This window comes from Mus caroli, chromosome 19, assembly GCF_900094665.2.
Source record: "Mus caroli chromosome 19, CAROLI_EIJ_v1.1, whole genome shotgun sequence".
In the NCBI taxonomy this organism is placed as follows: domain Eukaryota; kingdom Metazoa; phylum Chordata; class Mammalia; order Rodentia; family Muridae; genus Mus; species Mus caroli.
The window spans coordinates 49,850,678-49,877,106 of record NC_034588.1 but is presented as its reverse complement, the minus strand read 5'-3'; the positions used below and the strand labels follow the sequence as shown (position 1 = coordinate 49,877,106).

The following is a 26,429-nucleotide window of genomic DNA, read 5'->3' as shown; positions in this document are numbered from 1 at the left end:
TCTCTGTGTAGCCCTGGCTGTCCTGGAACTCACTTTGTAGTCCAGGCTGGCCTCGAACTCAGAAATCCGCCTGCCTCTGCCTCCCAAGTGCTAGGATTAAAGGCGTGTGCCACCACTGCCCGGCCAGAACAGTACTTTCCTTGGTGCTTTTCCTGGAAGTTCTGTTGAGGGTGGTACTCTGGTGTGCTTCCGTAAGGGCTTTGTGTTAGCAATGGGACAGACGTGATCTTATATCTGTTCTGAAAATAAGCACAGCAGCTTCCCATCTGCATCCGATCTGGAGGTGTGGCCCTTAGGGATATTATCCTCGAGTTCTGTTGACCATGTTGGTTTCTTTGGACTAGAGGAGCTCAGACCCTAGAACCAGACTGCTGTCTCGCGACTCAGCACTTACTAGCTGTGTGTAACTTCTCATTTCCTCAAGAATTGAGCTAGTATGTTTTAAGAGGGAAAGTATGTGACGTAAGAGTGACTTGAGGGCTGTCTGTCGTTTACTCTGGAATGATGGTATCTGACTTCCTTTACTTAAATAGTAGTGTATAGTACTACTAAGATGCCATCAAGTAACCCCTGGGTTTAAAGTTTTACACTAGAACATACTTAATGGGAACTGGGTAAGTTTATAATAAAAACTAAAAAGTTCTGTCTCAGGCTTACCCCAGACTTAAGCAGACCTTGCTAAGCCTGTTTGGAACACTGCAGGCTGCAGGTGATTCTGGTGTGTCTCCTGGGCTGAGAACTGTGCTGTAGATTAAAGATAAAAATCTTTGATTTCTGGGGGAGTGTATGAAATGTATTTAGTGGTGGCTCTTAATCCACGAAGATTAAACATCAGACCAGAAGGCCACCAAGTTCTGCCTCGGATTTGAAAAGTGCCTGTCAGGGGTATATGTGTTGAGTGGCGTGTGACTTTAAAAACACTCATTTCTTCCGTACAACTTGCATCCACAGGTTAGGATGTTCTAACTTACAACCAGACAGTCCAGAGATGAAGAATATGTAGTAAAGTAGCTAAAAATTGACTCAAATAGTTTGATTTGGATTTCTGCCTAGCTTGGATAGTTACAAACACTAAAATGAAAAAGTATGCTTAAATGAACAAGACTTTATATTTGTTTAAAACTTTCACAGAGGCTCAACACGTCAGTAATTTGTAAATATAAACATTCTTTCTAAGGGTTTTGAGTTGCAAATTAAACTGAGTTTTTACTGCAGTGAGGAGGGAAAGCCCAGCAGGGGATTCAGTAATTTCAATAAGAAGCCCAGTGACAGCTTCCTTTCCTGTCATTGTTTAAACGTGCACGGACGCACGCACGCTTAAGTGTAGACAGAAGAGGTTCTGAAACAGGTACTGTGAGACAGTGTAAAAATTTGGTCTAGCCAAAGTGTTCAATAAAGACAGTTCCCCTTCTGTGAGGGTTCCAGGTGACTTCCCAGCTTATATATTTATGAAAATGGTTCTTTTGTGGCTCAGTTCCAAGAATAGTAGGTCTGGAGTGGTTGACAACTTAAAATTAGTAATACCAAATCTTAGATCTTAGTCGTTTAGTTTCCGCAGTAAACATTGGTAGCTGGCGTCTACTGTGTATGCACCTTAACACTTAGTTGTATGGACCCAGTGTAAGTCACGGGAATATTCGGTTTATAGAATATTTAGTTTATGAAGTGTTTCCTAATTTATTCTAAGAACATAGCTAAATGAGCTCTGGTTAGGCTCATTAACAAGGTGTTTTAAAAGCTGCTTTTTCAGCTTAGGGCCCAAAGTCACGATTATCATTTTTCTGGTTCAATTCCCCTTTCTTGGTAAAAATTGATGATTTCTCCCACCTGCCCCTTTCAAGTTCTGTACTTACAGTTTTTGAAATGAAATGAATTTCTGACCCAAGAAAAAGAATTTAGATTTAGAGGAAACGTTTGACTCTTAGATCCTGGAAATGTACAGTTGAACCCCAAGATCTGCAGCTAGGCTAATTTTTTATTGGTGGAAATTGTTCAGTTTTGTTTTGTTTATCAGAACTGGCAGGAAGGCTGGCATGGCAGTGCACACCTTTAGCTCCAGTCAGCACTTGGGAGGCAGAGACTTTGTAAATTCAAGGTCAGCCTGATCTACAGAGTGAGTTCCAGGACTGCCAGGGCTACACAGAAACCCTGTCATGTGGGGGTGGGGTGGGGTTGCGGGAAGGAATACCACATCCTCTTGGCGTGTTCCTCCAAACGCAGTTAGGGTTGTGTGGCCTAACTATAGGGTGTGATGACACTGTTCATTTACAACCTCAAGAGTTTGTTTTTTTTTTTCTTTTCTTTTTTTGGTTTTTCTGTGTAGCTCTGGCTGTCCTGGAACTCACTCTGTAGACCAGGCTGGCCTTGAACTCAGAAATCCACCTGCCTCTGCCTCCCNAGTGCTGGGATTAAAGGCGTGCGCCGCCACCACCGCCCAGCCAGAGTTGTTTTTAATGTGTCCTAGGAACACTATAGCTTGTGCTCCGCGTTTTAAAAAAAATGCTTTTTAGGTGCCTGGTGTAAACACCTAAATATCCCAGTGTAATTTTTAAGCCCTCTCCAAAGTGAAGTTTGTTGGCTGGTATCTTTGTTGGTCTCAAGCTCACTCTATCACAGAAAATGACTTGATCTTCCTGCCACTTCCTCTCAATAGCTGTGATTACAGGCCTGCATCATCCCTCCCAGTTTCTGGGGTGCTGGGGATAAAGCCCATCGGTACGTACTTGCTAGGCAAGCATTTTACCCAGTCCAGTGGGCAGTGTTGGTAAAAGTGTAGTCCTTTACAACGTCATCGTTGTTAGTAAGTTATGGCCGAAAAGGATAAAACCACCAAGTAAAATCATCTGGTAGGTAGTAAATACCTTTGTAGCTACACAACTACTCTGGGGTATTTGGTGGAAGGACATTTACAAAGCTTATTAGCTTCAACCCCTAGCATCAAGACAGGCAGATCTGATGCATAGGCCAAGAAGACAGTTCCACGGTCGCGCCTGTCACTAAACATTAACCAGGCACATTAGTTATACAGTGGTCATTATCACTGTAGAATGTACTCAGCCTTGGGTTAGGTTTTAAAACATAGGTGATCACGAAGACATAATTGGTCTTCTGTAGCCTTTCCTTAAAAAAGTACTTCAGACAAAGCTAAGCCAGGTCAAGGGCAGTCTATCTGGAGATTGAGGGGGGACCATTTGAACTAAATACAAGTTCAAGTTTTATGTGTATGAGCCAGGGTATCAGAAATGGGGCTTTTTTGGTAAAATAGTCCAGATAAATAAAATTTGAAAATAGTGATGGAATGCACTAAAAAAACGGGGGCTGGGAGGATAGTTAGGGCTGGAAAGATGGTTCATTTGGTAAACTATTTCCCTTGCAGGCACAGGGACCCAAGTTCAGCCTTAAACTCTTTTTTGGTTTGTTTTTAAAAAGCCAGAGAGCCAGACACGGTGGCACATATCTTTAATCTGCCTCTGGGAGGCGGACGCAGGTGGATTTCTGAGTTCTGACAGACCATGAGACCATATCTCAAATCAATGATTGTAAGTAATAAAGAATTAAGCCAGTAAGGTGGAGAAGATGGTTCAGCTGTTAGGAACATTGGATGTTCTTCCAGAAGACTGGAGTTCAAGTCCCAGCATCCTCACGGTGGTTCACAATGGCCTGTAACTGGTTCCACATAATCTAATCCCTTTTTCTGGCCTCTGTGGGCATCAGGCATACATATGCAGACACACATGCGAAGAAATACATAAGTAAAAAAAAAAAAAAACCATGCATGGGTGAGTGTGTTTGTAATCCCAGTACCAAGGAGTTAGACTGGAGGATCCTGGGGCTTGCCAGCTAATGAGCCTTGTCTGTTTGATAAGTTCAGGCCAGTGAGGGGCCCAGGCTTATAGATGGTGCCTAAAGAATGATGCCCAAAGTGCAGGCACACATAAGCACATGATTACCTCTTGCTTTTTCTTTAAGCATTTTGAGGGCATGAAAGTCATTTACATGTATTGGTTCAAACCGTGACATTTCAAGACTGAGACAGTAAATTAACACTAGTAGGAATCAGGCTCCATGGAGAAATAGGTCATTTGCCCCAGGGTCTGTCACATGTTGGGGCTGAGGGTAAAATGGAAAGTTTTATTAATTAGATTTTATCTTGGGATTTTTTTATTTTTTAAAGGTGGGATGGTAAAAGGGAAAGATAGTGGCTTTCAAGAGAAAGGGGGAAAATTGAATATTTTAGGCCCAGTCATTCCTCAGGATATATGAGCCAAGAAACTTTATGGCCCTCGGTTAAGAGCTCTGCCTCAATTCTCAGCTTTTAAACATTTTTGTAATCCAAAAGACAACTGCCATGAAGATTTAGGAAAAAAAAAACCAACAACCTTTCTCTCTCTCTAGTCCTTACCTCTGCTAACCAGAAACGGAATTAAAATAACTTTTGTCAGGCTCCTTTGGTATATAAACAGGTATGGGAATTACCTGTACCTTGTATGAAGATACAAGAACATAGGTAGAGGCAGACATTTTTCTAAACTTGAGGCCAGCCAGTTTTAAAGAATATACATACAGGCATTAGAATACCCTAAGTAAGGTTAATGAGGCAGTGAGAACTGGCAGGCGTCATTGCATATGGTGGCAGAAGAGATTCCCAAGAGGACATCTTTGTGATGCTTGAAAGTAGCTATCAGTTGTCAACACAGGGAAATACTACAGTCAAGTTGTATTGCACTAGAGTAGATATCTGTTAAATTGTACAATAGGAATGGTAGCTGGAATTCATACTGCTATTCTAATTTCTAATATAAAAGCAAAATACATTTAGAAGGCAGTTACCTAAAGGCATGGGCACTCAAGAAATTTCCCCTTCACAGAGGGCATTGAGCAGGTATCCCTCAAACTGGTTTTTACTTCTTGCATAACTAACTAGTCTTTAAGCCAGCCTGTCTTCTAGAGTTAATATGTAATCACAAAATCGACCCAAGGCCTCCTTCCCCAGCAGCAGATCTGATGTGATGTATGTGGAGGTTTGTAATGAAGGCTTGCAGCCCATCATCCTGTATAAACACAAAATGGCCGCATACAAAGGTTGCCTCAATTATGTTCCAAATTTTAGTCCTGGGCCGAGATGATGTGGGTCAACACCATGGGAACACAAGAAAGAAGCTGTAGTTGGATGGTGGTGGTGCACACCTTTAACCCCAGCATTCAAGAGGCAAAGACAAGTGGATCTGAGTCTGAGGCCAGCCTGGCCTGCTAGGGCTAGAAAGAAACCCTGTCTCCAAAAAACACCCCCCGCCCCCCAACCCTGCTCTTAAAAAAACAAACAAAAAAAAAGAAGAATGCAGCCACTCAATGGCTTCCATTTACTTTCCATGGTAAGGACAAACTCTAAGAGAAAGCTCGAAGACAGCCAACACAGAGCACATCTTACCTGTCTGGGAGTGACTGCAAGGGAAACCAGAGGGTTTCTCCATTCCGTCCTCATGAGGCACCTGAAGGGCAACAGGTTTCAGCCGAGGGTCTGGAGGCATGCATGTTTCACAAACAGCTACTTCAAAGAACCTTTTCATTCAGACACAGCCCAAGCCACGGCGAAGTGCTTTCGCAGGCACAAAAAGAGCACTGGGTAGTGTGTGCTGGGACCTTATGCGTGACCAAGACTACCGGTATGTTTCTTGTATGGAGACGTGCTCTCCACGAAAAGATAGCTCTGACATTAACACACAACTCGACTGCACTGCTAAATATGGTTGTTTTTATTTTCTTTTTCCTTGCCCAGCCCTATCTAAACATAAAATAAAACTACAGGACTGAAATTAACAACCCATTAAAATCAGCAATAAGTTATGAAAATCATAAAGCTTTTGTTTTTTTAAGTAATTAAGGGTAGTTAAATTATTTAAAGAATACAAAGTCCAAACAGCTTGGGGTAAGGTCTCCAGAACGGCTTCCCAGGGCAAAGCAGTGGCCCAGAGGGAAACCTTAGAGTTTGAAAGACAGAGGGAACACATGACATCAGAGTGCAGGCTAGAAATTTCACTTAGANGATAACTTTTCTGAAGGGGTTTGTAAGAGCAACGATAGCACCCGCACAGTGGGATTGTGGGGGAGGGGACTGCCTGTAGAAAATCTTTACATTAAATGAGACAAGTGCTGAATGTAACTATGTTAACTAGGATAGTAGGTCTACTATGGATATCAGATGGTTAAAGCTGGTAAAAGGGAGTGGTCCTAAAGAAAACAAAAACAGCATTGACCTCCNTCTACCCAGCCCAGACCTCGACNGACCGTCTGTCCTGCNCACTGTGGAGAGTGAGGCGTGAGGTGTTTATCATTATCAAATGCTGCATCAAAATAGATGATTTCCCCACGTGGTTTATTCCACTATAAAAGACATCTATGTTTTTACTTATGGACAAGCTTTAAAAAGATGTCATTTTGGTTTTCAACACATACAAACAGTTATCAAAATCTCAAATAAAAATGCTGCGGTGGCTCAGACCTTGGCTGCTATACTGCGTGCACAACTCCTCAGATCCGCGCAGACACCGAGGCACACAGAGCTTTTCCTCCTGTGATTCAGGCCGTCATGCATGGGCTGCCCCTACGTGGCCGAAGGGTGGCGAGCGGGTGGTTGGCTGCTCTAGAGCTAACAATGCAGGTAAGGTTAGCTGGCTTAGCATGGAATCCAACAGAAAGCCGGGCTGCGTCAGGGCCTCTTTCAAAAGGCTTCATGGAGTCTCTCCTTTTGTAGAGCACGATATGAGCTTTTTAAAAATTCATTTTGTTTAAAAGAACTGACCATCCACAGGCAGGCTTCATGATAAACAGAGGCTGAGTTTTAATAGCTCTTCAGCTATCTGAGATTAATGCCTGATTATCCTGCCTTTTCCTTACTCTAAGTTTGATTTTGTTTCTAGGGCCTAGAAGCTCAGGAANGGTTCATAACCCTATCCTTGAATGTCTGCTCACCACAGAGTGAGCAAAGTACAACAGGAGAGTGAAGTCTCCATTGTCTCTCAAGTCAACCTGGTCAACTCAAGATAATCACGCGCGTGGTTTCTGCTGCCGTTAGAAACTGTATTCTTTCCAAATATAGGAATATTTGTTCTACCAGGGAGGCTCTACCCCACTTTTNGTTAAGTATTTGCTTAAATACAGGTCTTCTGACCGTTTTGTTCAAGTATAGTTTTTAGTTTTAAAGAGGAGACTGCATCATGAACCCAATTTGAGAGCCGGTGTTGACTCGGCCCAGTGAGCGCTCCGCCCTGCACTGTTAGGCCATGCTGGGTCCTAGGACGCGAAGGAGAGTTTGACACTGGCACTGGAATAACCCTCGTCACTCCCAACACTCTGCAGGCTGCTGTGGTCGTCAAGGTCACTGATGCTGGTGGTACTGACACTGTCTGCTTCTCCATGGGAGAACTCTGTGCTTTCCACATCCACTTCGATCTCCTCTGCCGGAGGAAGGAAGAAAGAAAACAAAAGGGGACATTAATAATCTGTACGCGCACTTTCGGAAGTTAGAGAGGTTATCCCGCAAGGTTGCCAGTGGTCTAGCAGGGACTCTCCTGCAAAGAGCAATCTGGGATACAGTGGTGGTCTTAATTTAGGCAGCAAGTTTACTAAAACCCTTTTGACGCCAGTCCGTCTAGACCTCCCACTAAAAGCGCGTGGCCTGTTTGGGAATTAGTACTTAATATTAAAAGATCCCAACCCAAGTGGCTTAACAACATCTGCTTTACATTAAACCAGAAACTAATTCACAGCTCTGCTTATTAATCAGGGGTGCTTTAAAGAGGAGGTTGGGGTCATGGAGAAATGAAATTAAAGATAGAAAATTGATGTTTAGGCATCCAAATTTTTTGGTGATGTCAACTCTCTATCATAGATCATAGGTGGATCTATGGATTTCTACGGATTCATCAACAAATTCTGAATAGTAACCAAAATAAGCTAATCATAAAATAGGTTTAAGGGGTTTGCTTTTGATTTTCTTGCATAAAATATAGCTTCAAGCCATGTTCCTCTCTCATGGTAAGAATTCTGCTCTCTCTGTCTCTCTCTGTCTCTCTCTCTCCTCCCTCCCTCCTTCCTTCCTTCCTTCTTTCCTTTGAGATCTGTTTACTTTATGTATATGAGTATACTGTGCACTGTGGCCATCTGCAGACACACCAGAAGAGACACTGGATCCCATTACAGATGGTTGTTGAGCCACCATGTGGTCGCTGGGAATTGGGAATTGAACTCAGGCAGGACCTCTGGGAAGAGCAGTCAGTGCTCTAAACTGCTGAGCCCTCTCTCCAGCCCCCAAGAACTTGGCATATTTTAAACAGAACTTTTTCTAAGTCTAAAATTATTTCAAAATAGAATGTATATACATATATGAAAAAATTGTGGCTCACAAAGGCGCTGCCAGAGAATGTTAGGGTGCATAAAACCCAAGCTGGGAGCTAGGAGTGTGGCTGGGCTCACTCTTCCTCACCTAGCACACGCTACACGCTGGGTCTGCTCTCTAGCACCAAAGCAATTGAAGCCAGACGCCGAGTACAGCACTGGTTAGAGAAAGCAGACACAGCAGTGTCTACAGTCTCCCCGCCCCCACCTGTCTCCGAGACTCAGGACTTCCTTAGAAAGAGACGCTGCCTACCTCGCTCTGAATCCGAGCGATCTGAAGAGATGGTTGATCCAATGCTGTCCATTCGTATCCGCTCCATCTCCTGAGGCCCCTGCAGCTGTTCCAGTCGCCGCTTTAAAAATCTCTGTTCTCGTTCCAAGTTCTCTAGCTGGTGCTGGCTCTTCCTCTCCGCTTCTTCAAGTTTCTAAAATGAAGACGTTTTTATTCACATCTGTAGTCCAGTCTAGTACAGTAAAACTAATTCCTGCCACATATACACACATGTGGGTACATATGTACCCTTGCATATATAAATACAGAGAAGCACTTGCTTTGTAAACATAAAAACAGTGGGTGCTACATTACTCGAACAAATGAAGTGAACTGTAAAAGTCTGTGAGGTAACTTCCACAATGTGGTATTCAGTGGAAAATTACTGAGAGATAAAGCCAAATAACAGCATCTCCACCAGAGGGCGTAGCTGCCTTCCTTCAGGATATCGGAAAGACCACTGTTACTTCCCCAGCATTCTCAGGTCTAGATGGCCATGCTGTAAATGTTTTCATTTGTTCGCATCATGCTGCCCCACTGGATCGCTGGCGAGATTTTTACAGCGGTTTCTCTGGAGGGCAGTTAGTGCAGAGGGCGGTCTAGTGAGCTGGACACGACACACACAGGAATCAGTGCAGATATGGAAAGAAAGATTCTCACCTTGATGTGTGCTTTGGCTTTGTTGAGCAAACCGAGTGTTGTGTGCCTGGTGCAGTCTGGGCCCAGCGGGATCAGAACTTTCAAGCGTTCTAAACACAGGCGCAGGTGAGCTCGTCTAAGAAAGACATCAGCCAATCAGCACAGCCTGGAGAGCCACTAGACACTCACAGCAACTTTGAGCTATTAGCCAACAGCCATATTTCACTCCCAACTTTTCAAAGTATCTGCACGGTAGTGGAGCCGGCCTCCTGCCCCACCACTCTGTGCCCTGCAGACACAAGTCACTTTAGATTATCAGCCCCCATGAACTCGGTCAGACAGCAAATTGTCTAGGCCGCTCCATAAGCTCCGTGCTGTGCTGTTACTAAAGCAATTGAGCTTGGTTTCCCAGTGCCCGAGAGCTCAGGCTGGAGTACCAGTCTCAGCTACAGGTACCTCAAGGAGATATAAACCGTACCAGGGTTTCCACCTCCTTCCACCTTTTAATTTCACAGACACACACACAGACACACACAGACAGACACACACACACACACAGACAGACACAGACAGACACACACAGAGACACACACAGACACACACACACACACTATTCAGTAACCGCAGCCATCCCAGAGGGCTGGATGTTGGACGTGAACACTTCCTGATCTTCAAACATTTTTTCGGTACTTTTTAAAACGTCAATTTCATGTCCAGCGCAACATGGATGACAAAACTGTGCCTGCGGGGGCTGGTGAGATGGCTCAGTGGGTAAGAGCACCCGAATGCTCTTCCGAAGGTCTGGAGTTCAAATCCCAGCAACCACATGGTGGCTCACAACCATCCGTAATGAGATCTGACTCCCTCTTCTGGAGTGTCTGAAGACAGCTACAGTGTACTTACATATAATCAATCAATAAATAAATCTTTAAAAAAAAACAAAAAACAAAAGACAAAAAACTGTGCCTGCGGTGAGTGGGTCTCACACTTGTGTGGTGAGCGGGCTGCTGCTCATTCCTTTCCCTGCCGCTCTCATGAGCTACCCTAGGTTTTCCCCACAAGGAACACAGGTGACAGAATTATTTGCTTAAAGTCCCAAATTCTCTGGGAAAATCAGAGGAAATTTTTCCTGGAAATGCTACTGGAGAGCCTTGCACACTTGTGTTCTCCAACTATGACCATGTACATAATGGAGGTGCCAAAACACTGCTGCTCTCCACCTTTGAGTCTGTTCTTTACCAAGCACTAACAGTTCAGCAGGGGGCTGGAGAGATGGCTCAGCGGTTAAGAACACTGACTGCTCTTCCAGAAGTCCTGAGTTCAAATCCCAGCAACCACATGGTGGCTCACAACCATCTGTCATGGGATCTGATGTCTTCTTCTGGTGTGTCTGCAGATAGCTACAATGTACTCATATATATATATATATATATATATATATATGAATGATAAATCTTAAAACAAAACAAGACAGTTCAGCTGCGTGCAGCATGTGGGCTCCTTTAGGGGCTGTAACTGAACTTTCTACAACAGTCTCAGCTGTATCAGGGATAACACAAGCCCCCCACTTTCCTCTCAAAGGGGACTAAACAGTCTCATTAGCTCACTGAGTCAAGTGACAGTTTCCAGTGCAGCATTTGAGAGAGGGGCGGGAAAGGTGTACGTGGCCAGCTGTGTCACTGACAAGCAAGGGTGATTAAGGGCACTGAGGTCAGAGGTTTGGCTGATAATGGCAGGCCCGCTTGGGCATCCGCAGGCCCAGCCTCAATTATTAAACAATCAGAAGTGAATTTCTAGTCCTTTTACCGAACCTGCCATCTCAAGTCTAACACTTGACTCCAGGCTGCAACTTAATGCAGATAAAAGAATGTTTCGATTTCTCTGTATTTAACAAGTTAAAGGCCGCTCTGCTGTGCTACCTACCTAAATCTCTCCGCTGAGGAGCTGCACACGAGCAGGCTCCTCTTGCTAAGCAGACCAGAGTCACCATCAAAACCACGCACCAGGCGAAGGCGCCTTTGGATTCTACACTAGGATCACGGTGGTTTCTGCCTAACCGCTCTCCATAAGACAGGGCTCGAGGGTGACACACATGCTGGCCATTTTCTTATTAATTAGAGGCTCTGCTCTGAATTCAGCCTTCTACAAAAGAAAGCAACCAGAAAAATGAAGGAAGCATGTCAGAGGAACACTTCTGCCGATTTTGTTCAAACTGCTCAATTCCAAAAGTTTGTCCATGCAGCAAATTATCTTTTAACATTTTAGGTTTTTTTTTTTTTCCTTTTTTCGAGACAGGGTTTCTCTGTGTAGCCCTGGCTGTCCTGGAACTCACTTTGTAGACCAGGCTGGCCTCGAACTCAGAAATCCGTCTGCCTCTGCCTCCTCAGTGCTGAGATTAAAGGCGTGCGCCACCACACCCAACAACATTTTAGGTTTTAAAACTAGTTTTCTACTGAATAAAAAGGCTAAGTCACACCTGTTCTGTCTTGCTAAAAAACCTTCACTGAAATAGCAAACCCAAGGATGTATGTAACTCAGTAGTAAGTGCTTAACTGGCAAGGTCCTGTGTTAGTCCCAGCACATCAAAATTTAAAGGGGGAAATAGGAAACAGGGTAAAATTAACGTCTCTCCACTGTTTAAAATTATTCAGTTGTGTATTTACCACGCTTCTTTTGTGAACTCAAACTATTTCTTCAGGCATTTCTTTGGTTGGGGAAAGCAAAAAATAAATAATAGATTTAAAAAAGAAATTCAAAATTTTGAAGGGTTTAGAGACCCTACTCCAGAATGTCCCACTTGGTGACACTGGAGGAGTCACTCACATACCAAGCAAGCAATCCGGGTGCGGGGACATTCAGCCAGAGGAGGCGGTAGACCTTTAAAAGCAGCTGAAACTTGGTTTTGGAAATTCAAGGATCTAAAATCTGTCTATGCAGAAGCAAGGATTTTCCAGGTAATAAAAGAGGAACAAAAGGATCTAAGCATGGGCTGAGATTACATGCTGTAGACAAGGGAAATGACCGCCAACCATGCACACAGCCTGGCTCAATCCCCAGGGCTGAAAACAACTAAACAACAAAAGCCCACACGAAACCCGCAAGATTAACAATGCCTTCACACAGGAGAAAACAGCGGAGACGCCATGCTATAAGGGAGCGCCATGCCAGGTTCAGTTTCCGGGTCTTAATAAGTTACTTAAATTTATTAATGAACCAAGCCAAAAGTTCAATGCCCCAAGTGGATGGGGAAGGCAAAGTTCCACTAGGAAAGTTGGTTTTTTATTTCTCAGCCACTATAAACATTTCTTCAGGCAAGTGGTTATAAAGACACTCCAGGGTACGGTATAGAGCAAGAGAACATACCCGGATGGCCACAGGCCAGGGACACCTGGTGAATCGTATGAAGGAAGTCACTGTATGAAGGATGACCAGTGAATTGTGCTCCTCACTAAGGTGTCCCTGTGGAAGCTAAATGTCATTTCCTACAGTTTTTGTACTTCAAGGTGAAACACACACAGCAAAGAGCTAGTGGCAGCTGCCAGCTGACCAAGCTCGGGCTGTGCGGTCCCAGCTCCACATGCACGCACGTGCTACTCACTCTCCTCTAAGAGCGGTGTACTGTACACCTGACTGTACACGCACTGTGAGTCACCTCCTTTAGTATCCTCTCCACAGAAAATCCCTAGAAGAGCTGAGTGGACGCTGCATTTCCTCTGCTGCTGCATCTCCTCTGCACCCTTAACCCCACGTCTGCTGGTGACCACACTGTAAGCTTAACCACGGTGACCTGGACTGGCTGCCTTCTGATGTCATCTGGGCTTTTCTTGCCTCCATTCTAGTGACTGGTGGCTCAAAATCCTCCTGTTGGGGGTTGCCCAACCATGGGCCACAAGAGACACAAAAGGTTTAGTCTGATCTGAAATCCGAAATCCATACTCACTGAGGGGAAAAAAATCAAGTCAGGTTTTGCAGCAGGTATAGCAGTCCTGCACGTCAGGTTTTAAAAATCACAGAATTAGACCTGATAGAGAATGTTTTAAAATGTTAATTTCCCAGTTAGTATTTACTTAACTTTTATTTAATGCATGGTTAGCTCCAAACTATAAAGCTGACATCTCTTCTAAGTTAACATGAAAACAGTACAACAAGCTTAGGATAAAATCCAGCATCAAGAGGCTGGCGTTAAGAAAACCCAGTCTGCCTACTAAGATGGAGGGCTCAGGAATGGAGAGACACAAACATGCTCCTATTTTCAAAAACCCTTTGAAGTCTGTTTTAAAATGAGATTTCTCAAATAGCAATTCTTAGCCAACAGCTCTTATTAGAAAGGTCCTATCAAAATTGCCCACATCTTCAAACTGGGCAAGCCCCTTGCCGGGAAAGAAGAGGTGGTACCCGCCTGCCTTTATTTTGGTTGGGTGGAATCATTTTTCCCTGAATGAACCTTCTGAACGCCAGTGATAAACAGATATCACAAAACACGGAAGGAAGAGACTTTCTACAAAATAGGGTCACTGCAGAGGGTAGCTGCATCAACTAAGAGCACACACCGTTGTGGGAAGAACTCCCTTTCAGAAAAAGAAAAGCATAAAAACAAAACCAAACTTTACACAAGACGTGTTTTTCGATTCTGGAGTCCTCGCTGGAAACCAATCCCCCTGCCCAACAATGAGAAGTCTAGCCCTGCCTGGCCCCACAAACAGAACTGGCCGATGCCCTCTGAGTTCTGGTCCTTCATTCTTCCACTCCGGGACACCAAGACTTTGCCAAGTAACTAAATCAGAATGGAAAATAAGCGAAGTGATAGGGACAAGCTTGTGCTCTCCTCTGCTGAGTGTTACGCAACAGGCTGGGAGTTCTCCCACGAGCCACATTCTTCAAGCTGTGCTGGCCAGCTGCCAGCCTGCCCTCCCTCCGCACTCCGCACATGACAGCAGTTAGCTGCTATCCTACACATTCTATACACTGACGTTTCTCTGCAACTTAATGTATGGAGAATCTCTAAAGATAGACAAAAAAAAATCTGTCTGCTTACTTTAAAAAAATGCCATTAAAAATGGATCCAGATAAATCAAGCACACCGCTTTCTGCTCATGAATTTTATTTATGAAAACATATATGATCATATTCTGTTCACCTTATTCTGTTTATCAAACAAGGAAGCCAGACAAGCTGCTCCTATAAGCCAGAACTGGTAACTCTGCTTCGACTACAGCTCACGGCTGTAACCTGGCAAGTGGAATTTTCCTACTGTGAGACTTGACTATGGTAGCCATGGGGCTCAATGACAACAGACGTAAACACAGAAGAGCTGGGACCCTCTTCATATTTGTCAAAAAGAAACTGCTTTTACTTCATTTCTTCTCAGCTGGTATTGTAAAATAATCACATAAAAATATCAACAAGTGTCATAATGAAGTTGTAAATACGCGCACACACCTGACATATTGTCAACGTTGGCATGATAGGCCTCATCTCTTCTCTATATGCTGGCAATAGAGAACTGGCAATGTAGCAGGCTAGCCTCAAATTTATGAACCTTCTGTTCTCACCCCATTGCACTAGGGCACCAATACGCCCACTGTGACATCTGTAAAGACCACTCCAAATCTAACACTCAGAGGGGAGGATATGAGCACCCCGAGGAACTTGTTACTGGGCAAGAGGGTATTTGAAGACCTAAGGTTAAATATGGTGACTTTCAAAAATCATATTTTTTCTTCAACAAAAAAAAAATCTGTAAAGGGGCTGGAGAGATGGCTCAGAGGTTAAGAGCACCGACTGCTCTTCCAGAGGTCCTGAGTTCAATTCCCAGCAACCACATGGTGGCTCACAACCATCTGTAATGGGATCTGATGCCCTCTTCTGGTTTGTTTCAGACAGCAACAATGTACTCATAATAAATAAATAAATAAATAAATAAATAATCTGTAAAAACATTATTTTATGTACAAATAAACAGATATAATACAAAGTACACTTCTAAAGCAAAAGAAGTGGGCCTGGGGAGATAGCTTGGGGTAAGAGTGCAGAGGCTCCTGCAGAGGACCGGAGTTCAGTTTCTAGCATCGGGTTGTGTTGTTCACCCCACCTGTAACACAAGCTCTGTCCTCTGAACTCCAGGGTATCTGCATCCATGTGCACATACCGCCCCCCCCCCCCCCCCGCACAGAGATCACACAGATACATACAGCTAGAATAGTTTTAATAAGTGAAAAATAAAATAAGCCATCAAACATCACATTATTTCAAATATTTCAAGACCTCCAGAAATCTGCTAGCAGCCTGAGCTGCTGGGCTAGAGTTTTGGACTTAAGAAAGCCATTTCTGACTCAAGGCTGAGATTACGGATCCCCAAGACTCGGAGAGCAGACAGGAATGCTGACAAGACAGGGGAGCAGGATCAAGAGGATAGGAGAAAGAGACGGGGTGTGTGTGTGTGTGTGTGTGTGTGTGTGTGTGTGTGGTGTGTGTGAGAGCATGTCTGAGACTATGTGAGCATGAGTGTGTGTGCGCCCATTCACAGCATCTGAACGCTGAGCACTTAGTTCAATTTTGTCTTTGAAATCTTGCTATGTAAAACCAGGCCGGCCCCTCTCACTCCGTCGTCTCCCGAATACTGGGATTTCAGGAGTGTGCCAGCACACCTAGCCAACTGTTATCATTTTCAGCCCCGTCCAACTAACGTGTCCTTCATGTGACCTTCCTTTACACATGCCTTCAGATAATGAATACTACAGCTATAGTAATTACATTGGTTTTTTTTTTTTTTTTTTTTTTTTTTTTTTTTTTTGGTTTTTCNAGACAGGNTTTNTCTTTGTAGCCCAGGCTGNCCTNGAACTCAGAAATCCGCCTGCCTCTGCCTCCCGAGTGCTGGGATTAAAGGCGTGCACCACCATGCCCGGCTTACATTGTTTTTTTTTTAAAGGATGTACCCTGTGTACATGCTGCCTGCATGTGTGTAGGTGCACCACCATGTGGGTGCAATGCCCACAGAGGCCAGGAGGTGGCACTGCATCTCCTGGGTCTGGAGTTACAGAGCATCCTGCCATAGATCACAAGAATGCTGGAAATGGAATCCAGTCCTCAGCAGGGTCAGCAGTTCTCTTAACCACGAAGCCACCTTCCCAGCCCCAATCGCATTATAACTAGTTGAGGTTAAGATTATACTTAATTATTTACATTTTTTTTCCCCAGTATTCAACAGAATGAGCACACAGAAAGAACAAGAGATAGAATGGTTTGTATACGCATCTATCTGGAACTCTCTGGCTTGCCAACGTTGATCTGATAATCATTGCAGGTGTCTCTCAACAGTCTTATCATATGTTAGGATCACATTTGTGAGGCCAGCTTCTGAGTGTCAGAACCCTGGACACGGTGTTACTCTGAAGCTGCTGCGATTGTAACCACCAGTGTATGTGATGGTGTGATCTACCAGGAAAACTATGAGAAACGGACAGTCTTCAACTGAACTCCGGATTAGATTGCTGTCTCTTTAATAAATAGTAAGAATGGTGCCCAGCCAGGCACTGTGGTGCACGCCTTTATAGTCCCAGTACTCAGGACACAGAGGCAGGACACACAACTCTGTGAGTTGGAGGACAGCCTGGTCTACAGAGTGAGTTCCAGGACAGCCAAGACTGTTACGCAGAGAAACCCTGCATAACGGAAACCAAAAAAATTTTAAAAAATAAAAAAAAAAGAAAGAAAAGAAAAGAATAAAAGAATGGCTCTCCTGATAGGATGGAGATATGTTCAGCAGCCAGGAGGGCTGACTGCTCTATGAGAGGACTTGGGTTCAGATCCCAGCACCTACACTGGGTAGTTCACAAATACCCTCATGCTCCCTTCTGATTACCATAGGCACCCACATTTATATATTCATATTCATTCATATATCCCCCTCTCCCCCGCTTCCCCTTATACACACACTTTAAAAGCTGCACCCATGAACAAAGTATTTATGATGATAATGGACTACCATAACACTGTCAAATGAAATTTAGAAATTAAAAAGTTTGTTAAAGTCCATTTTTGGTCAATTTCAAGTTTGTGACTTTTTAGCTTCTAGAAAGCAGAGAATTAATTTTTAACTTTAAAATTTTAAGTTCAAGGGCTGGAGAGATGGCTTGGGGGTAACTATTATGAGCAACCCCCCCCCCCACGGGCTCCAGGCATGCAGGAGGTGCACAGACACACGTGCAAGCAAAACACTCACCCAGGGAAGATGAAATCAACACATTTTAAAGAATTTTAAGTCTAAGCAGTAGTAACAATTATACTGGCAAGAAGGCAGCCATGAAGGGGAAAATAGAAAACAAACAGCTTAGAAACCCAGGCATAAGAGGGAAGCCTAAAAAATCTTATTTAGTGATGCAGAGGAGGGAAAAACAAAAAAACAACCCTCCACCCCCACTCCGATAGCTTTAATCTTGCCTTTTATCGTTTTATTTATGTTTTGTTTTGTTTTGTTTTGTTTTGTTTTGTTTTGTTTGACACAGGGACTCTCTACATAGCCCCCTGTCTTGGAACTCACTTTGCAGACCAGGCTGGCCTCGAACTCTGAGATCCACCTGCCTGTGGGCGTGCATCATCACACGCAGATATTCTTATCTTTATGTGGGGTTCACAAGGGTAGCAGAGAGAACCCGCAAACCATTATTTTTTTAATGTTCTGTATTCATCTCTAAAGTAAAATAACTTTTGTTTTTTTAAACTGGGACTCTCACGCAGCCAAGGCTGGCCTGAAATTCACCCTTTTCCCTTCCCCACCACCCTGCAGCTCGGTTTACAGACTTGAACCACCATGCCGGGCTCGAGGCTTTACACTTTAGACAGCCTGACTCATTTGGGGGAAAAAAAAATCATTAAGATCTTGTTCTAGAAGCCAATATTCTTCACTGGATCTCCAACCAGGAGCCTCCAGAGCGACTTCTCACAGACTGCTCACTCACGTGCATTTTGAGCTAAATCTGGTTTCTGTGCACGCATCCCCTCTTATCTGTTTATAAGGATTTGGGGTTGCTGTTGGGTCCCTTCCCCCTTTTCTTTTCTTTAAATAAAAACAAAACCGAGCTTCATCACTCATTCAGCATATTTCTTCAGGCACACAAGAACTTTCTGTATTCCAGGTTTCAAGGTCTGGGAAATAGGGCTACATCTCTGCAGAAAACAGTGGCAATTTGTTCTAAATACAAAATAGCTTATTTTCTTTTGGCAACTCTCCAGGGATCTGGGTGGAGGGAAAGGAGACTCCTCTCGGGAGAGATCGGCTCTGGACCTGGACTACTGTCAAAACTTAGCTGTGGGTGGGAGACAATTTTTTTTTTTTAATTATCTTTCACATCAGTTTGGAAACAGATTAAAGATTTCTGCCTTATTAACAGTTTTCCATTCTTCGGCCTTTTTTTGTCGGTGTTCATCCCTTTCCTGGCAGCCCGCATTGGCTGATTTAATGGTACCAAGGGGCTGAGAAGTATTACTGTCCAAAGGAAAAAGCATTCTCTCACAAGGGCTGGGAAAGCAATCTGCAGTCACAACAGTAGCTACTTGTTAATTTTCTATTTGAAACACAGTGATGTCAATAGCATTGTGCCCTGCCAGCAACCATGGGGTAAAGTACATTTTGAAACCAAAACAGACTTCCTACGTGCTGGCAAGTCAGATGGGAGACACAGAGATGAGCCGCCATGAGGCTCCGTCTTCTTTTCAGACAGGCCATGTGTGTAAGAATGAAATCTCTTCCACACAAGTTTATTATGTCTTACCCCTCCCCCACTGCTCCACTCTAGAGCCAGGTGGAAGTGTTTTATTGTTTCAAGTTACTATTAGGATGACAAAGAAATGAAACTGTTACTGATCCCAATAAAGTGGTAAACCTACACAGCACAAACAGCGGTGAGGACTGCTTTATAATTTGACTGTTTAGAAGCTGGAAATGAAAACAGAAACCGGTATACTTGGCCCCACTTCTTAGGTGTGCTGCTGTAACCACTCATTTTGAGGCGTGTATAAATGCAGGAGTTGGCCGGTGTGAACACACACAAGCCGGGGAACTCGTGCATTCTGGAAATGGGAATGTTGGGTCTGCACTGAGAAAGAGCGAGCGGAAAGGGGGAGCACAGACCGACAGACAGCGGGAGCAGAGCCTGCTCCTCAGCAGATGGCAAACGCTCTGACACTGCTGGACACCCGCCAGCTCAGTCACGCTAGCTGGGGATCATTTGTAAAGATCCATTTTATTGTCATTTTCCCCAAATCAAAATGTGGTTTTGTCCGGGGGGTGGGGGTGGGGTTGGGGTGATGAAATTTGGGGCAGGAAAAGGACTACACAGAACAAATGTTGGCCAATGTGTTTGCTTCACACACTTAAAACGTTAACCTTCCATTTAGAACCTCTGGGAAAGTAGGAGACACAGAATGTAAGCTATGCCACACACAGTCTTGGTAATGACACAGAACTGATGTTCGGATATATTGTCTCACTTCTAAATTACTTAACTGTGTCAGTTTTATCTTTCATTGTCCTGTGTCCCTGACCACAAAGAGCCCAAATGAAAAGTTCTTTCTGAATTCCTTCTGAGGTCAGCCTAGCATTGCAGAGCACCTGGCAACAGTCTGGAGGGAGCACTGCTTGGTTAAGCCCGGCCTGGCAGTGAACGCCTTTGATCCCAGCACTCAGGAGGCAGAGGCGGGCGGATCTCTGAGTTCGAGGCCAGCCTGGTCTACAGAGTGAGTTAAAGGACAGCCAAGAAAGCAGAGTTTATGTAAAAACAAAACAGTAAAGAACTTTTTCAGAAAGGAGGAAGGTGTTCAAAGACCTAAAGATTTGAGTCAAAGCACACCATTGTAACACACACATTCATATCCCCGACCCCCGTTTGTGTATGTGTGTGTGTGTGTGTGTGTGTGTGTGTGTGTGTGTGTGTGTGTGTGTTCGCGTGTTTGTACATCTGTCTGGATCTTAGTTGGACTCCTCAGGGAATGTGAAATGAAGAACTGACAACCCCGCCTGCACTCCATTCTCAGGTCAATGCTGTTAATTTTCCATACAGTTTGCTTTAAGAGGAAGACTTTCTTTTTAATTGACAACTAATGATTGTACACTTTGATTACATCCAGAGCTCTGAAGAACAACATAGAAAAATTGATGTAATTCTATGGGTTTGAGAAAAAGGAAAAGCCAAGTTGAAGGATAGTTGCTCTGTTTGTTAGAGGCAGCCAGTCAAAATCCTTGCCATTCATCATTGGAGATGATATGACCCTCTGGGCTACATACACCAAAACAACAAGAAATATAAACTGTTGTTCCAACTAAAACAGCCAGTAGGGCTTAGAGATTGTGTTTGCCGAATCTGTTTATATTTCCTTTCTAAGACTGTAGGATCAGAAATCCCAAAAGAGCATTGGGGTCACCAACATCTCTTATCTTCAAAGATATATGCAGGATCCTTTGAAATGGTGAAAGATAATACTCAATATTTATTTATCTGGTTTTTCTTTTAAAACCCCAGAATTTAACCTTGTAAGTCAAGAAAGCCATGTTCCCTCCTCAGGTGACTCAGTGACATAGAGCAATACATTTCAGTGCTTTCCAGAGAGCCTTAGCTTCCAGCTGCTCTAAGAGAAGAGCCTTTGCTTTACAGTTCACTCAGCCCAACCTAGCCTGGCTATGTCTGACCCGCAAAGGTGGAATTTCTAATTGAAGAAAAAAACTTAATTGGAAGAGACTAATTTTTTTTATACAGCTTTGCAAAATACAAGCCATTCTATAAAGGGATAATTGTGAACTGTGCTAGACTAAAATGAACCAAAAGTTTAAAGACACATGGACATTATGATCCTTGTCCCAGCAACGATCCTTGTCCCAGCAACGGTCCAAACGTCCAAGACCTTGGTGCTTGTTGATGGCACCAATGCATGGGACATCTTGGCGCGCTTCTGACCTGGCCATGACCCAAACATTACACATATCGCCTATCTTCTTATAAAGCCCCCAAACACTGTTTAAAAATGGATTTAAGGGCTGGAGAGATGGCTCAGCAGTTAAGAGCACTTACTGCTCTTCCAGAGGTCCTGAGTTCAAATCCCAGCAACCACATGGTAATGGGATCCGATGCCCTCTTCTGGTGTGTGTGAAGACAGCTACAGTGTACTCATATACATAAAATGAATAAATCTTTTTAAAAAATGGATTTGAATCTGTTTTTACTTGTGGCAGTAAGGTCCTTTATAGTTAACATATACTGAATTAGGTAGGACTGCCCTTTAAACAAAAACTGAAACTTCTCCTTTAGGCTTTAAAGTCTCCTGAATTTTAGTCAAGGTTTTGGTGAAAACAAACAAACAAACAAACAAACTATGTTCTTTTACAATTTACAAATTACACATATATTTTAATTTAGCCTTTGCATTTCCAGACTAGGAAATCTGAATCTTTCTCATGTAGTTTTAGTATCTTTTAAATGAGCCAGACTTGTTCTAATCACTTCATGATCAATATATTAGAAAGTAAAACATTCTATATGGTACGTGGATATGTGTGAGTGTGTGTGTGTTTGTCTGTGTGAGTGTGTATGTGAGTGTTTGTCTGAGTGTGTGTGTGTATTTGCCTCTGTGTGTGTGTGTCTGTCTGTGTGAATGTGTATGTGAGTCTATGTTTGTGAGTCTGTGTTTGTGTGAGTGTGTTTGTGTGAGTCTGTGTGTGTGTATTTGCCTGTCTGAGTGTGTGTGAGTGTGTTTGTGTGAGTGTGTTTGTGTGAGTGTGTGTGTCTGTTGATACATTCCTGTGCTGTTTCTTTCCCCCTGTTTTTATTTGTTTGCCTGTTTTCTTAAGAAAGAGGGGGAAGGCATAGGATTGGGAAAGTGGGGAGGACCTGGGACAAGATGAGGGGGGGGAAAACCATAACCAGAATATACTATAATAACCAGAATATACTATAATAACCAGAATATACTATAATAACCAGAATATACTATAATAACCAGAATATACTATANATAACCAGAATATACTATAATAACCAGAATATACTATAATAACCAGAATATACTATAATAACCAGAATATACTATAATAACCAGAATATACTATATGACAATAAATTATTTTCAGTTTAAAAAATTAGACTATTAAAACTTGGTGTGATGATAGCATCTTTAATTCCAGAACTTGGGAGGCTGGAGAGATGACTCAGTTCAAGTGCATTGGCCGTTCTTCCAGAGGACTGTGTTAAATTCCCAGCACCCACATGGCAGCTCACAACTGTCTGTGGCTCCAGCTCCAGGGTATCTGACACCTTCACACACACATGTGCAGCCAAAACACCAACGCACATAAAAGTGAAAATTAATAAATTATAATCCCAGAACCTGGGAAACTGAGGCATGAGAATGACAAGTTCAAGGCCACCGTTGGCTACATAGGTAGGCCCTGTCTGAAAAACAAAGACTGTATTTTAGTTGTTACAGATACAGCTGGGAAACAACTGTAAGTGAAAGGAATAAAAACAAGTTGCATTCACATGTTCTGACAATACTCAGGCACCTACCTATCTTATCCATGTGGGGTGGTTTGACTTCACCTCAGAGCAAGTGGCACACTACACTTGAATTCAAACAATCTGAAACCTCCTCCAGAGCACAGAAATAAACATGTACGACTAGACTGTGTACACCAGCTTTTATCCACAAGAGCCCCCCACGATCAATTTACCGTTAACTCCCGTCTGCTATGCACACAGCCCAGCGTGTAATTATACTCTTTAGAGGGGCTTTGTAATAATATCTTTGTCTTCTACCTAGTTAGGTTATAATCCAGAGTGGGACCCAGGGCTTCTGGTCTCTCTTTAGTGACTAGCAGAGACCACTGCTTGGTAAGCGCTTGTGGGGGTCGGTTTGGAACTGCCTTGAGCAGCCCATCAGTGCCAGGGACTAAGCCACTTTAAATAAACAGTCTCTACCAAAGATTTCCGAGCAGAGAACACGACCTTGAGTTACTGGTACACAGGAAACACTAACACAGATACCTGACCACTGCCTATTGCAGACATCCTAGATTGTGTTCAAAGGGACTTCAAAAGAAACCCAAGAAGTTGGAGAAAAATGTTAAACCTCTGTGCTGTTTGTTTGTTTGTTAGTTACTATTTCCCACTTATGTTGCCTCTAACTGTGAAGGCAGAAGTGGGGTGCAGAGATCAGGTTGTATCTTACTGGGAAGAGTAAAGCTGCTGTTTTATTGTTACCTACTGTAGTAACAGCCAGCCTCCCCGTGCTCTATCAAGAGCATTGAGAAACCTCTGAGGAACAGACGTCACCTCTGCAAAGTGAAGTTCAGGCACGTTTACAATCTAGATTTCCCAATCCACACCAAAAAATCCTAGACAGAGGGAGAATACAGTTCTTTCTATCGTTTCTAAAAGTTTCTGCAATAAAGGAAGGGCCATCCTCTGAAAAACAGTATTTTATAACTGAAGCGGTGAGTGGCGATGCTTACAAAACACTTCTGTTTCACTCCAATACTCACTCCAAATACTGCTGCTGGCATGTGTGCTGGTGTGTGTGCTGGTGTGTGTGCTGGTGTGTGTGCTTGTGTGCGTGCGTGTGCGGGCACACACACGAGCCTTTGCACACATGAAGGCCAGGGAGGGTATCAGGTGTCCTCCTCTATCTTTTTCTGCAGTATTCCTCGGATGCATTTAATTTTATCTTCAAAATCCATGGGGGAAGGAGAAAAACAACTCCTGAAAGTTGTTCTCCATATGTCCACCGTGACATGCATGTACACACACACACACACACACACACACTCGCGTAACGACATCGCTGTAAACATCAGCCCCCCCCCCCCCGAGATGGCTTAAATGCCTACTGCTCAAACACAGGGCACTGAATTCAGATCCTAGAGCCCAAGTAAGAGGTGGCTATGGTGGCAGATGCCTGCCACTCCAGCCTCACAGGAAGAGGTGGGCAGACACAGACAAGTGGATACCTGGAGCTCACTGGCACGTGTGTACACACGCACAGATGGCTTGGATGGGCAGCTCTTGCTGTGCAACCAGGAAGACCTGAGTTTAGATCCAGCGAGTGCTTTTAGCTGCTGAGCCATCCTGCTACCCACCTCCCTGACAACGTTTAAACAAAAGGAATCTCGTTATTTTATTATGGCAAGCATGTGCCATAGCATGTATGTGGAGGTCATGTTGGAGAAGCTAGTTTGCTCTTTCTTTTTTTTTAATTTTTTTTTTTTATTCTCTCTCTCCCCCTCCCACCCACATGTGGCTCCTGGGGACTGAACTCAGGCTGTCAGGCTTGGAGCCTGCAGAGCCACCTACCTCTCCAGCATCCAACTAAAAATGTAAAATTCAGCCAGTTCAGGAGCTGGAGATGGCTTAGCGGTTAAGAGCACTGGCTACTCCCGCCACATGATTCAGTCTTAATCTCCAGTTCCCACGTGGCAGCTCACAATTGTTTGTAGCTCCAGTTCTGGGGGATCTGACACCCTCACACCAATACACAAAAAATAAATTATATATAAAAAAGGTCAACTTTAAAAAAATTATAATGATAGGTAAATGCCAATGTGTTGTTTAAAAGAAAATCTTTTAAGTATGCGTATTTGTGTGATAATATGTGTATGTGAGTGCTGGTGCCCAGAGAGAGCAGACACAACCGATCCCTCTAAGGCTGGAGTGACAGGCAGTTCTGAGTCACCTGCTGTGTGTGCTGAGAACAGAACTCAGGCCCTCTGGAAGAGCAGTACAGAATCTTAGCCACCGAGCGCTCTCTCCAGCACTTCAGTTCACCTGAAGCTAACTAATCCATCACTTTTTAAATGAGCCAAACTCTTAATTGCTGTTAGGCTAAAGAATCACTTTAAGCACAGCCTATGAGACATAAAAGAACTTGGCTCAAAAGAATATTTAATGTGAGTAAGTGTGTGTATGTGTGGTTTTTTTTTTCCCCCGTAACAAAAAAAGAGGGTTCTTGGTTTTTATGGTATTTATAAAGTAAAATTATAACTGAGTACTTGGTTAGCTCTACCAATTGAAACTTGAAAGCATTGCAGCATAGCATCTGTAAAACCGACCCACTCGAGAGGCACTGTCCCATGATGCACCTGCTTTAGTAGAAGTCCCATTATGAAACACAGTCAACCTCAGTCTTCCTAAGTGGGTCATATTGCCTAGAATATCCTATGGGGACAAGCTGTTCTCTCTGAAGCAGGGGTAGAGAACAAAACTATTTTCCTTGGAAGGGGAAGATGTTTTCAGGGTTGCAAATGTCTCGCTTTGTATCTTCCTAAAATATTTTCTATCTTCAAGTGTCAGGATTCAGGAAGAGGAGGAGCAAGGAGGAGGTACAGCTAAATCTGACTTAGCATTTAGCTTTTCCCCTCGTAATCTAACAGAAGATGTAACCTGCCACAGAAACTTATTCATTCCCTGGGTACCTGTTAGTCCAGGCACCTGAAAACTGACGGCAGGGTTCTGTGTGCCAGATACAGCAGCCTGTGCTCTTGTGCGGTGTGTACAGTCTATAGCAGCGCATACACTCTCTAAAGATACAAAGTAGCGCACACTACAAGGCATACAGCTGATACAGAGGGTACTTTCCTGAGTTTAGAGGCCACTGGGTATCACCAGAAAGGCTCTGTGAAAAATATGTATTTTATATGTACCTGGGTACTCTAGCTGGGGACTAGGGGATCTAGGCTTCTACCTTAGCTCTGTCATTAACCAGCTTGGTGGGGCATAGAGTCAAGAGAGAAGGACTCTAGGTTCACAACTAAGCTCCCTTGCTGTAAGGACTCTGAACAAACACAAAGGCAACATGGTACCGTCCCCTCCCTCTCAGTCCCTTATTCACAGGAGTGCCAATATGACAAGCCTCCTTTTCTGACACGTGTCTTTGCTCACACACGCACACACACAGATCTAACCGTGCTCTGCGCGGCAGACATGACAAAGGCTAGAGAAAGCCACTTTAACTGTGCTTTGGGTTCTGTTAGATGAGGCAGGACTGAAAGTTCTGCCTAGCCAGCTTTTGTTTTCCCTCCTCATAAAACAAATGTCCTTCCCCTGCCCCCCTCCCCAGAGTGTTTGCTGTGCGTAACAGGCACACA

General features: G+C 43.7%; 1 protein-coding gene across 5 annotated transcripts in view; it reads right to left on the bottom strand.

The window, feature by feature from the left end:
* Nucleotides 1-5,735: 5,735 nt before the first annotated feature.
* The window catches only part of Mxi1 (MAX interactor 1, dimerization protein), a 62,543-nt gene continuing 41,849 nt past the window's right edge, over nt 5,736-26,429 (bottom strand). For 4 of the 5 annotated variants that reach the window (XM_021152106.2, XM_021152105.2, XM_029472514.1 and 1 more), the window contains exons 4-6: nt 9,326-9,440; nt 8,648-8,819; nt 5,739-7,454 (exon numbers count right to left, since the gene is read on the bottom strand). In XM_021152106.2, the coding sequence (XP_021007765.1) occupies nt 7,291-7,454; nt 8,648-8,819; nt 9,326-9,440 (451 nt within the window). In that variant the 3' untranslated portion in view covers nt 5,739-7,290. Of the gene's footprint in view, nt 7,455-8,647; nt 8,820-9,325; nt 9,441-26,429 lie in introns of all 5 variants that reach the window. The other variant, XM_021152103.2, reaches the window with a different exon arrangement.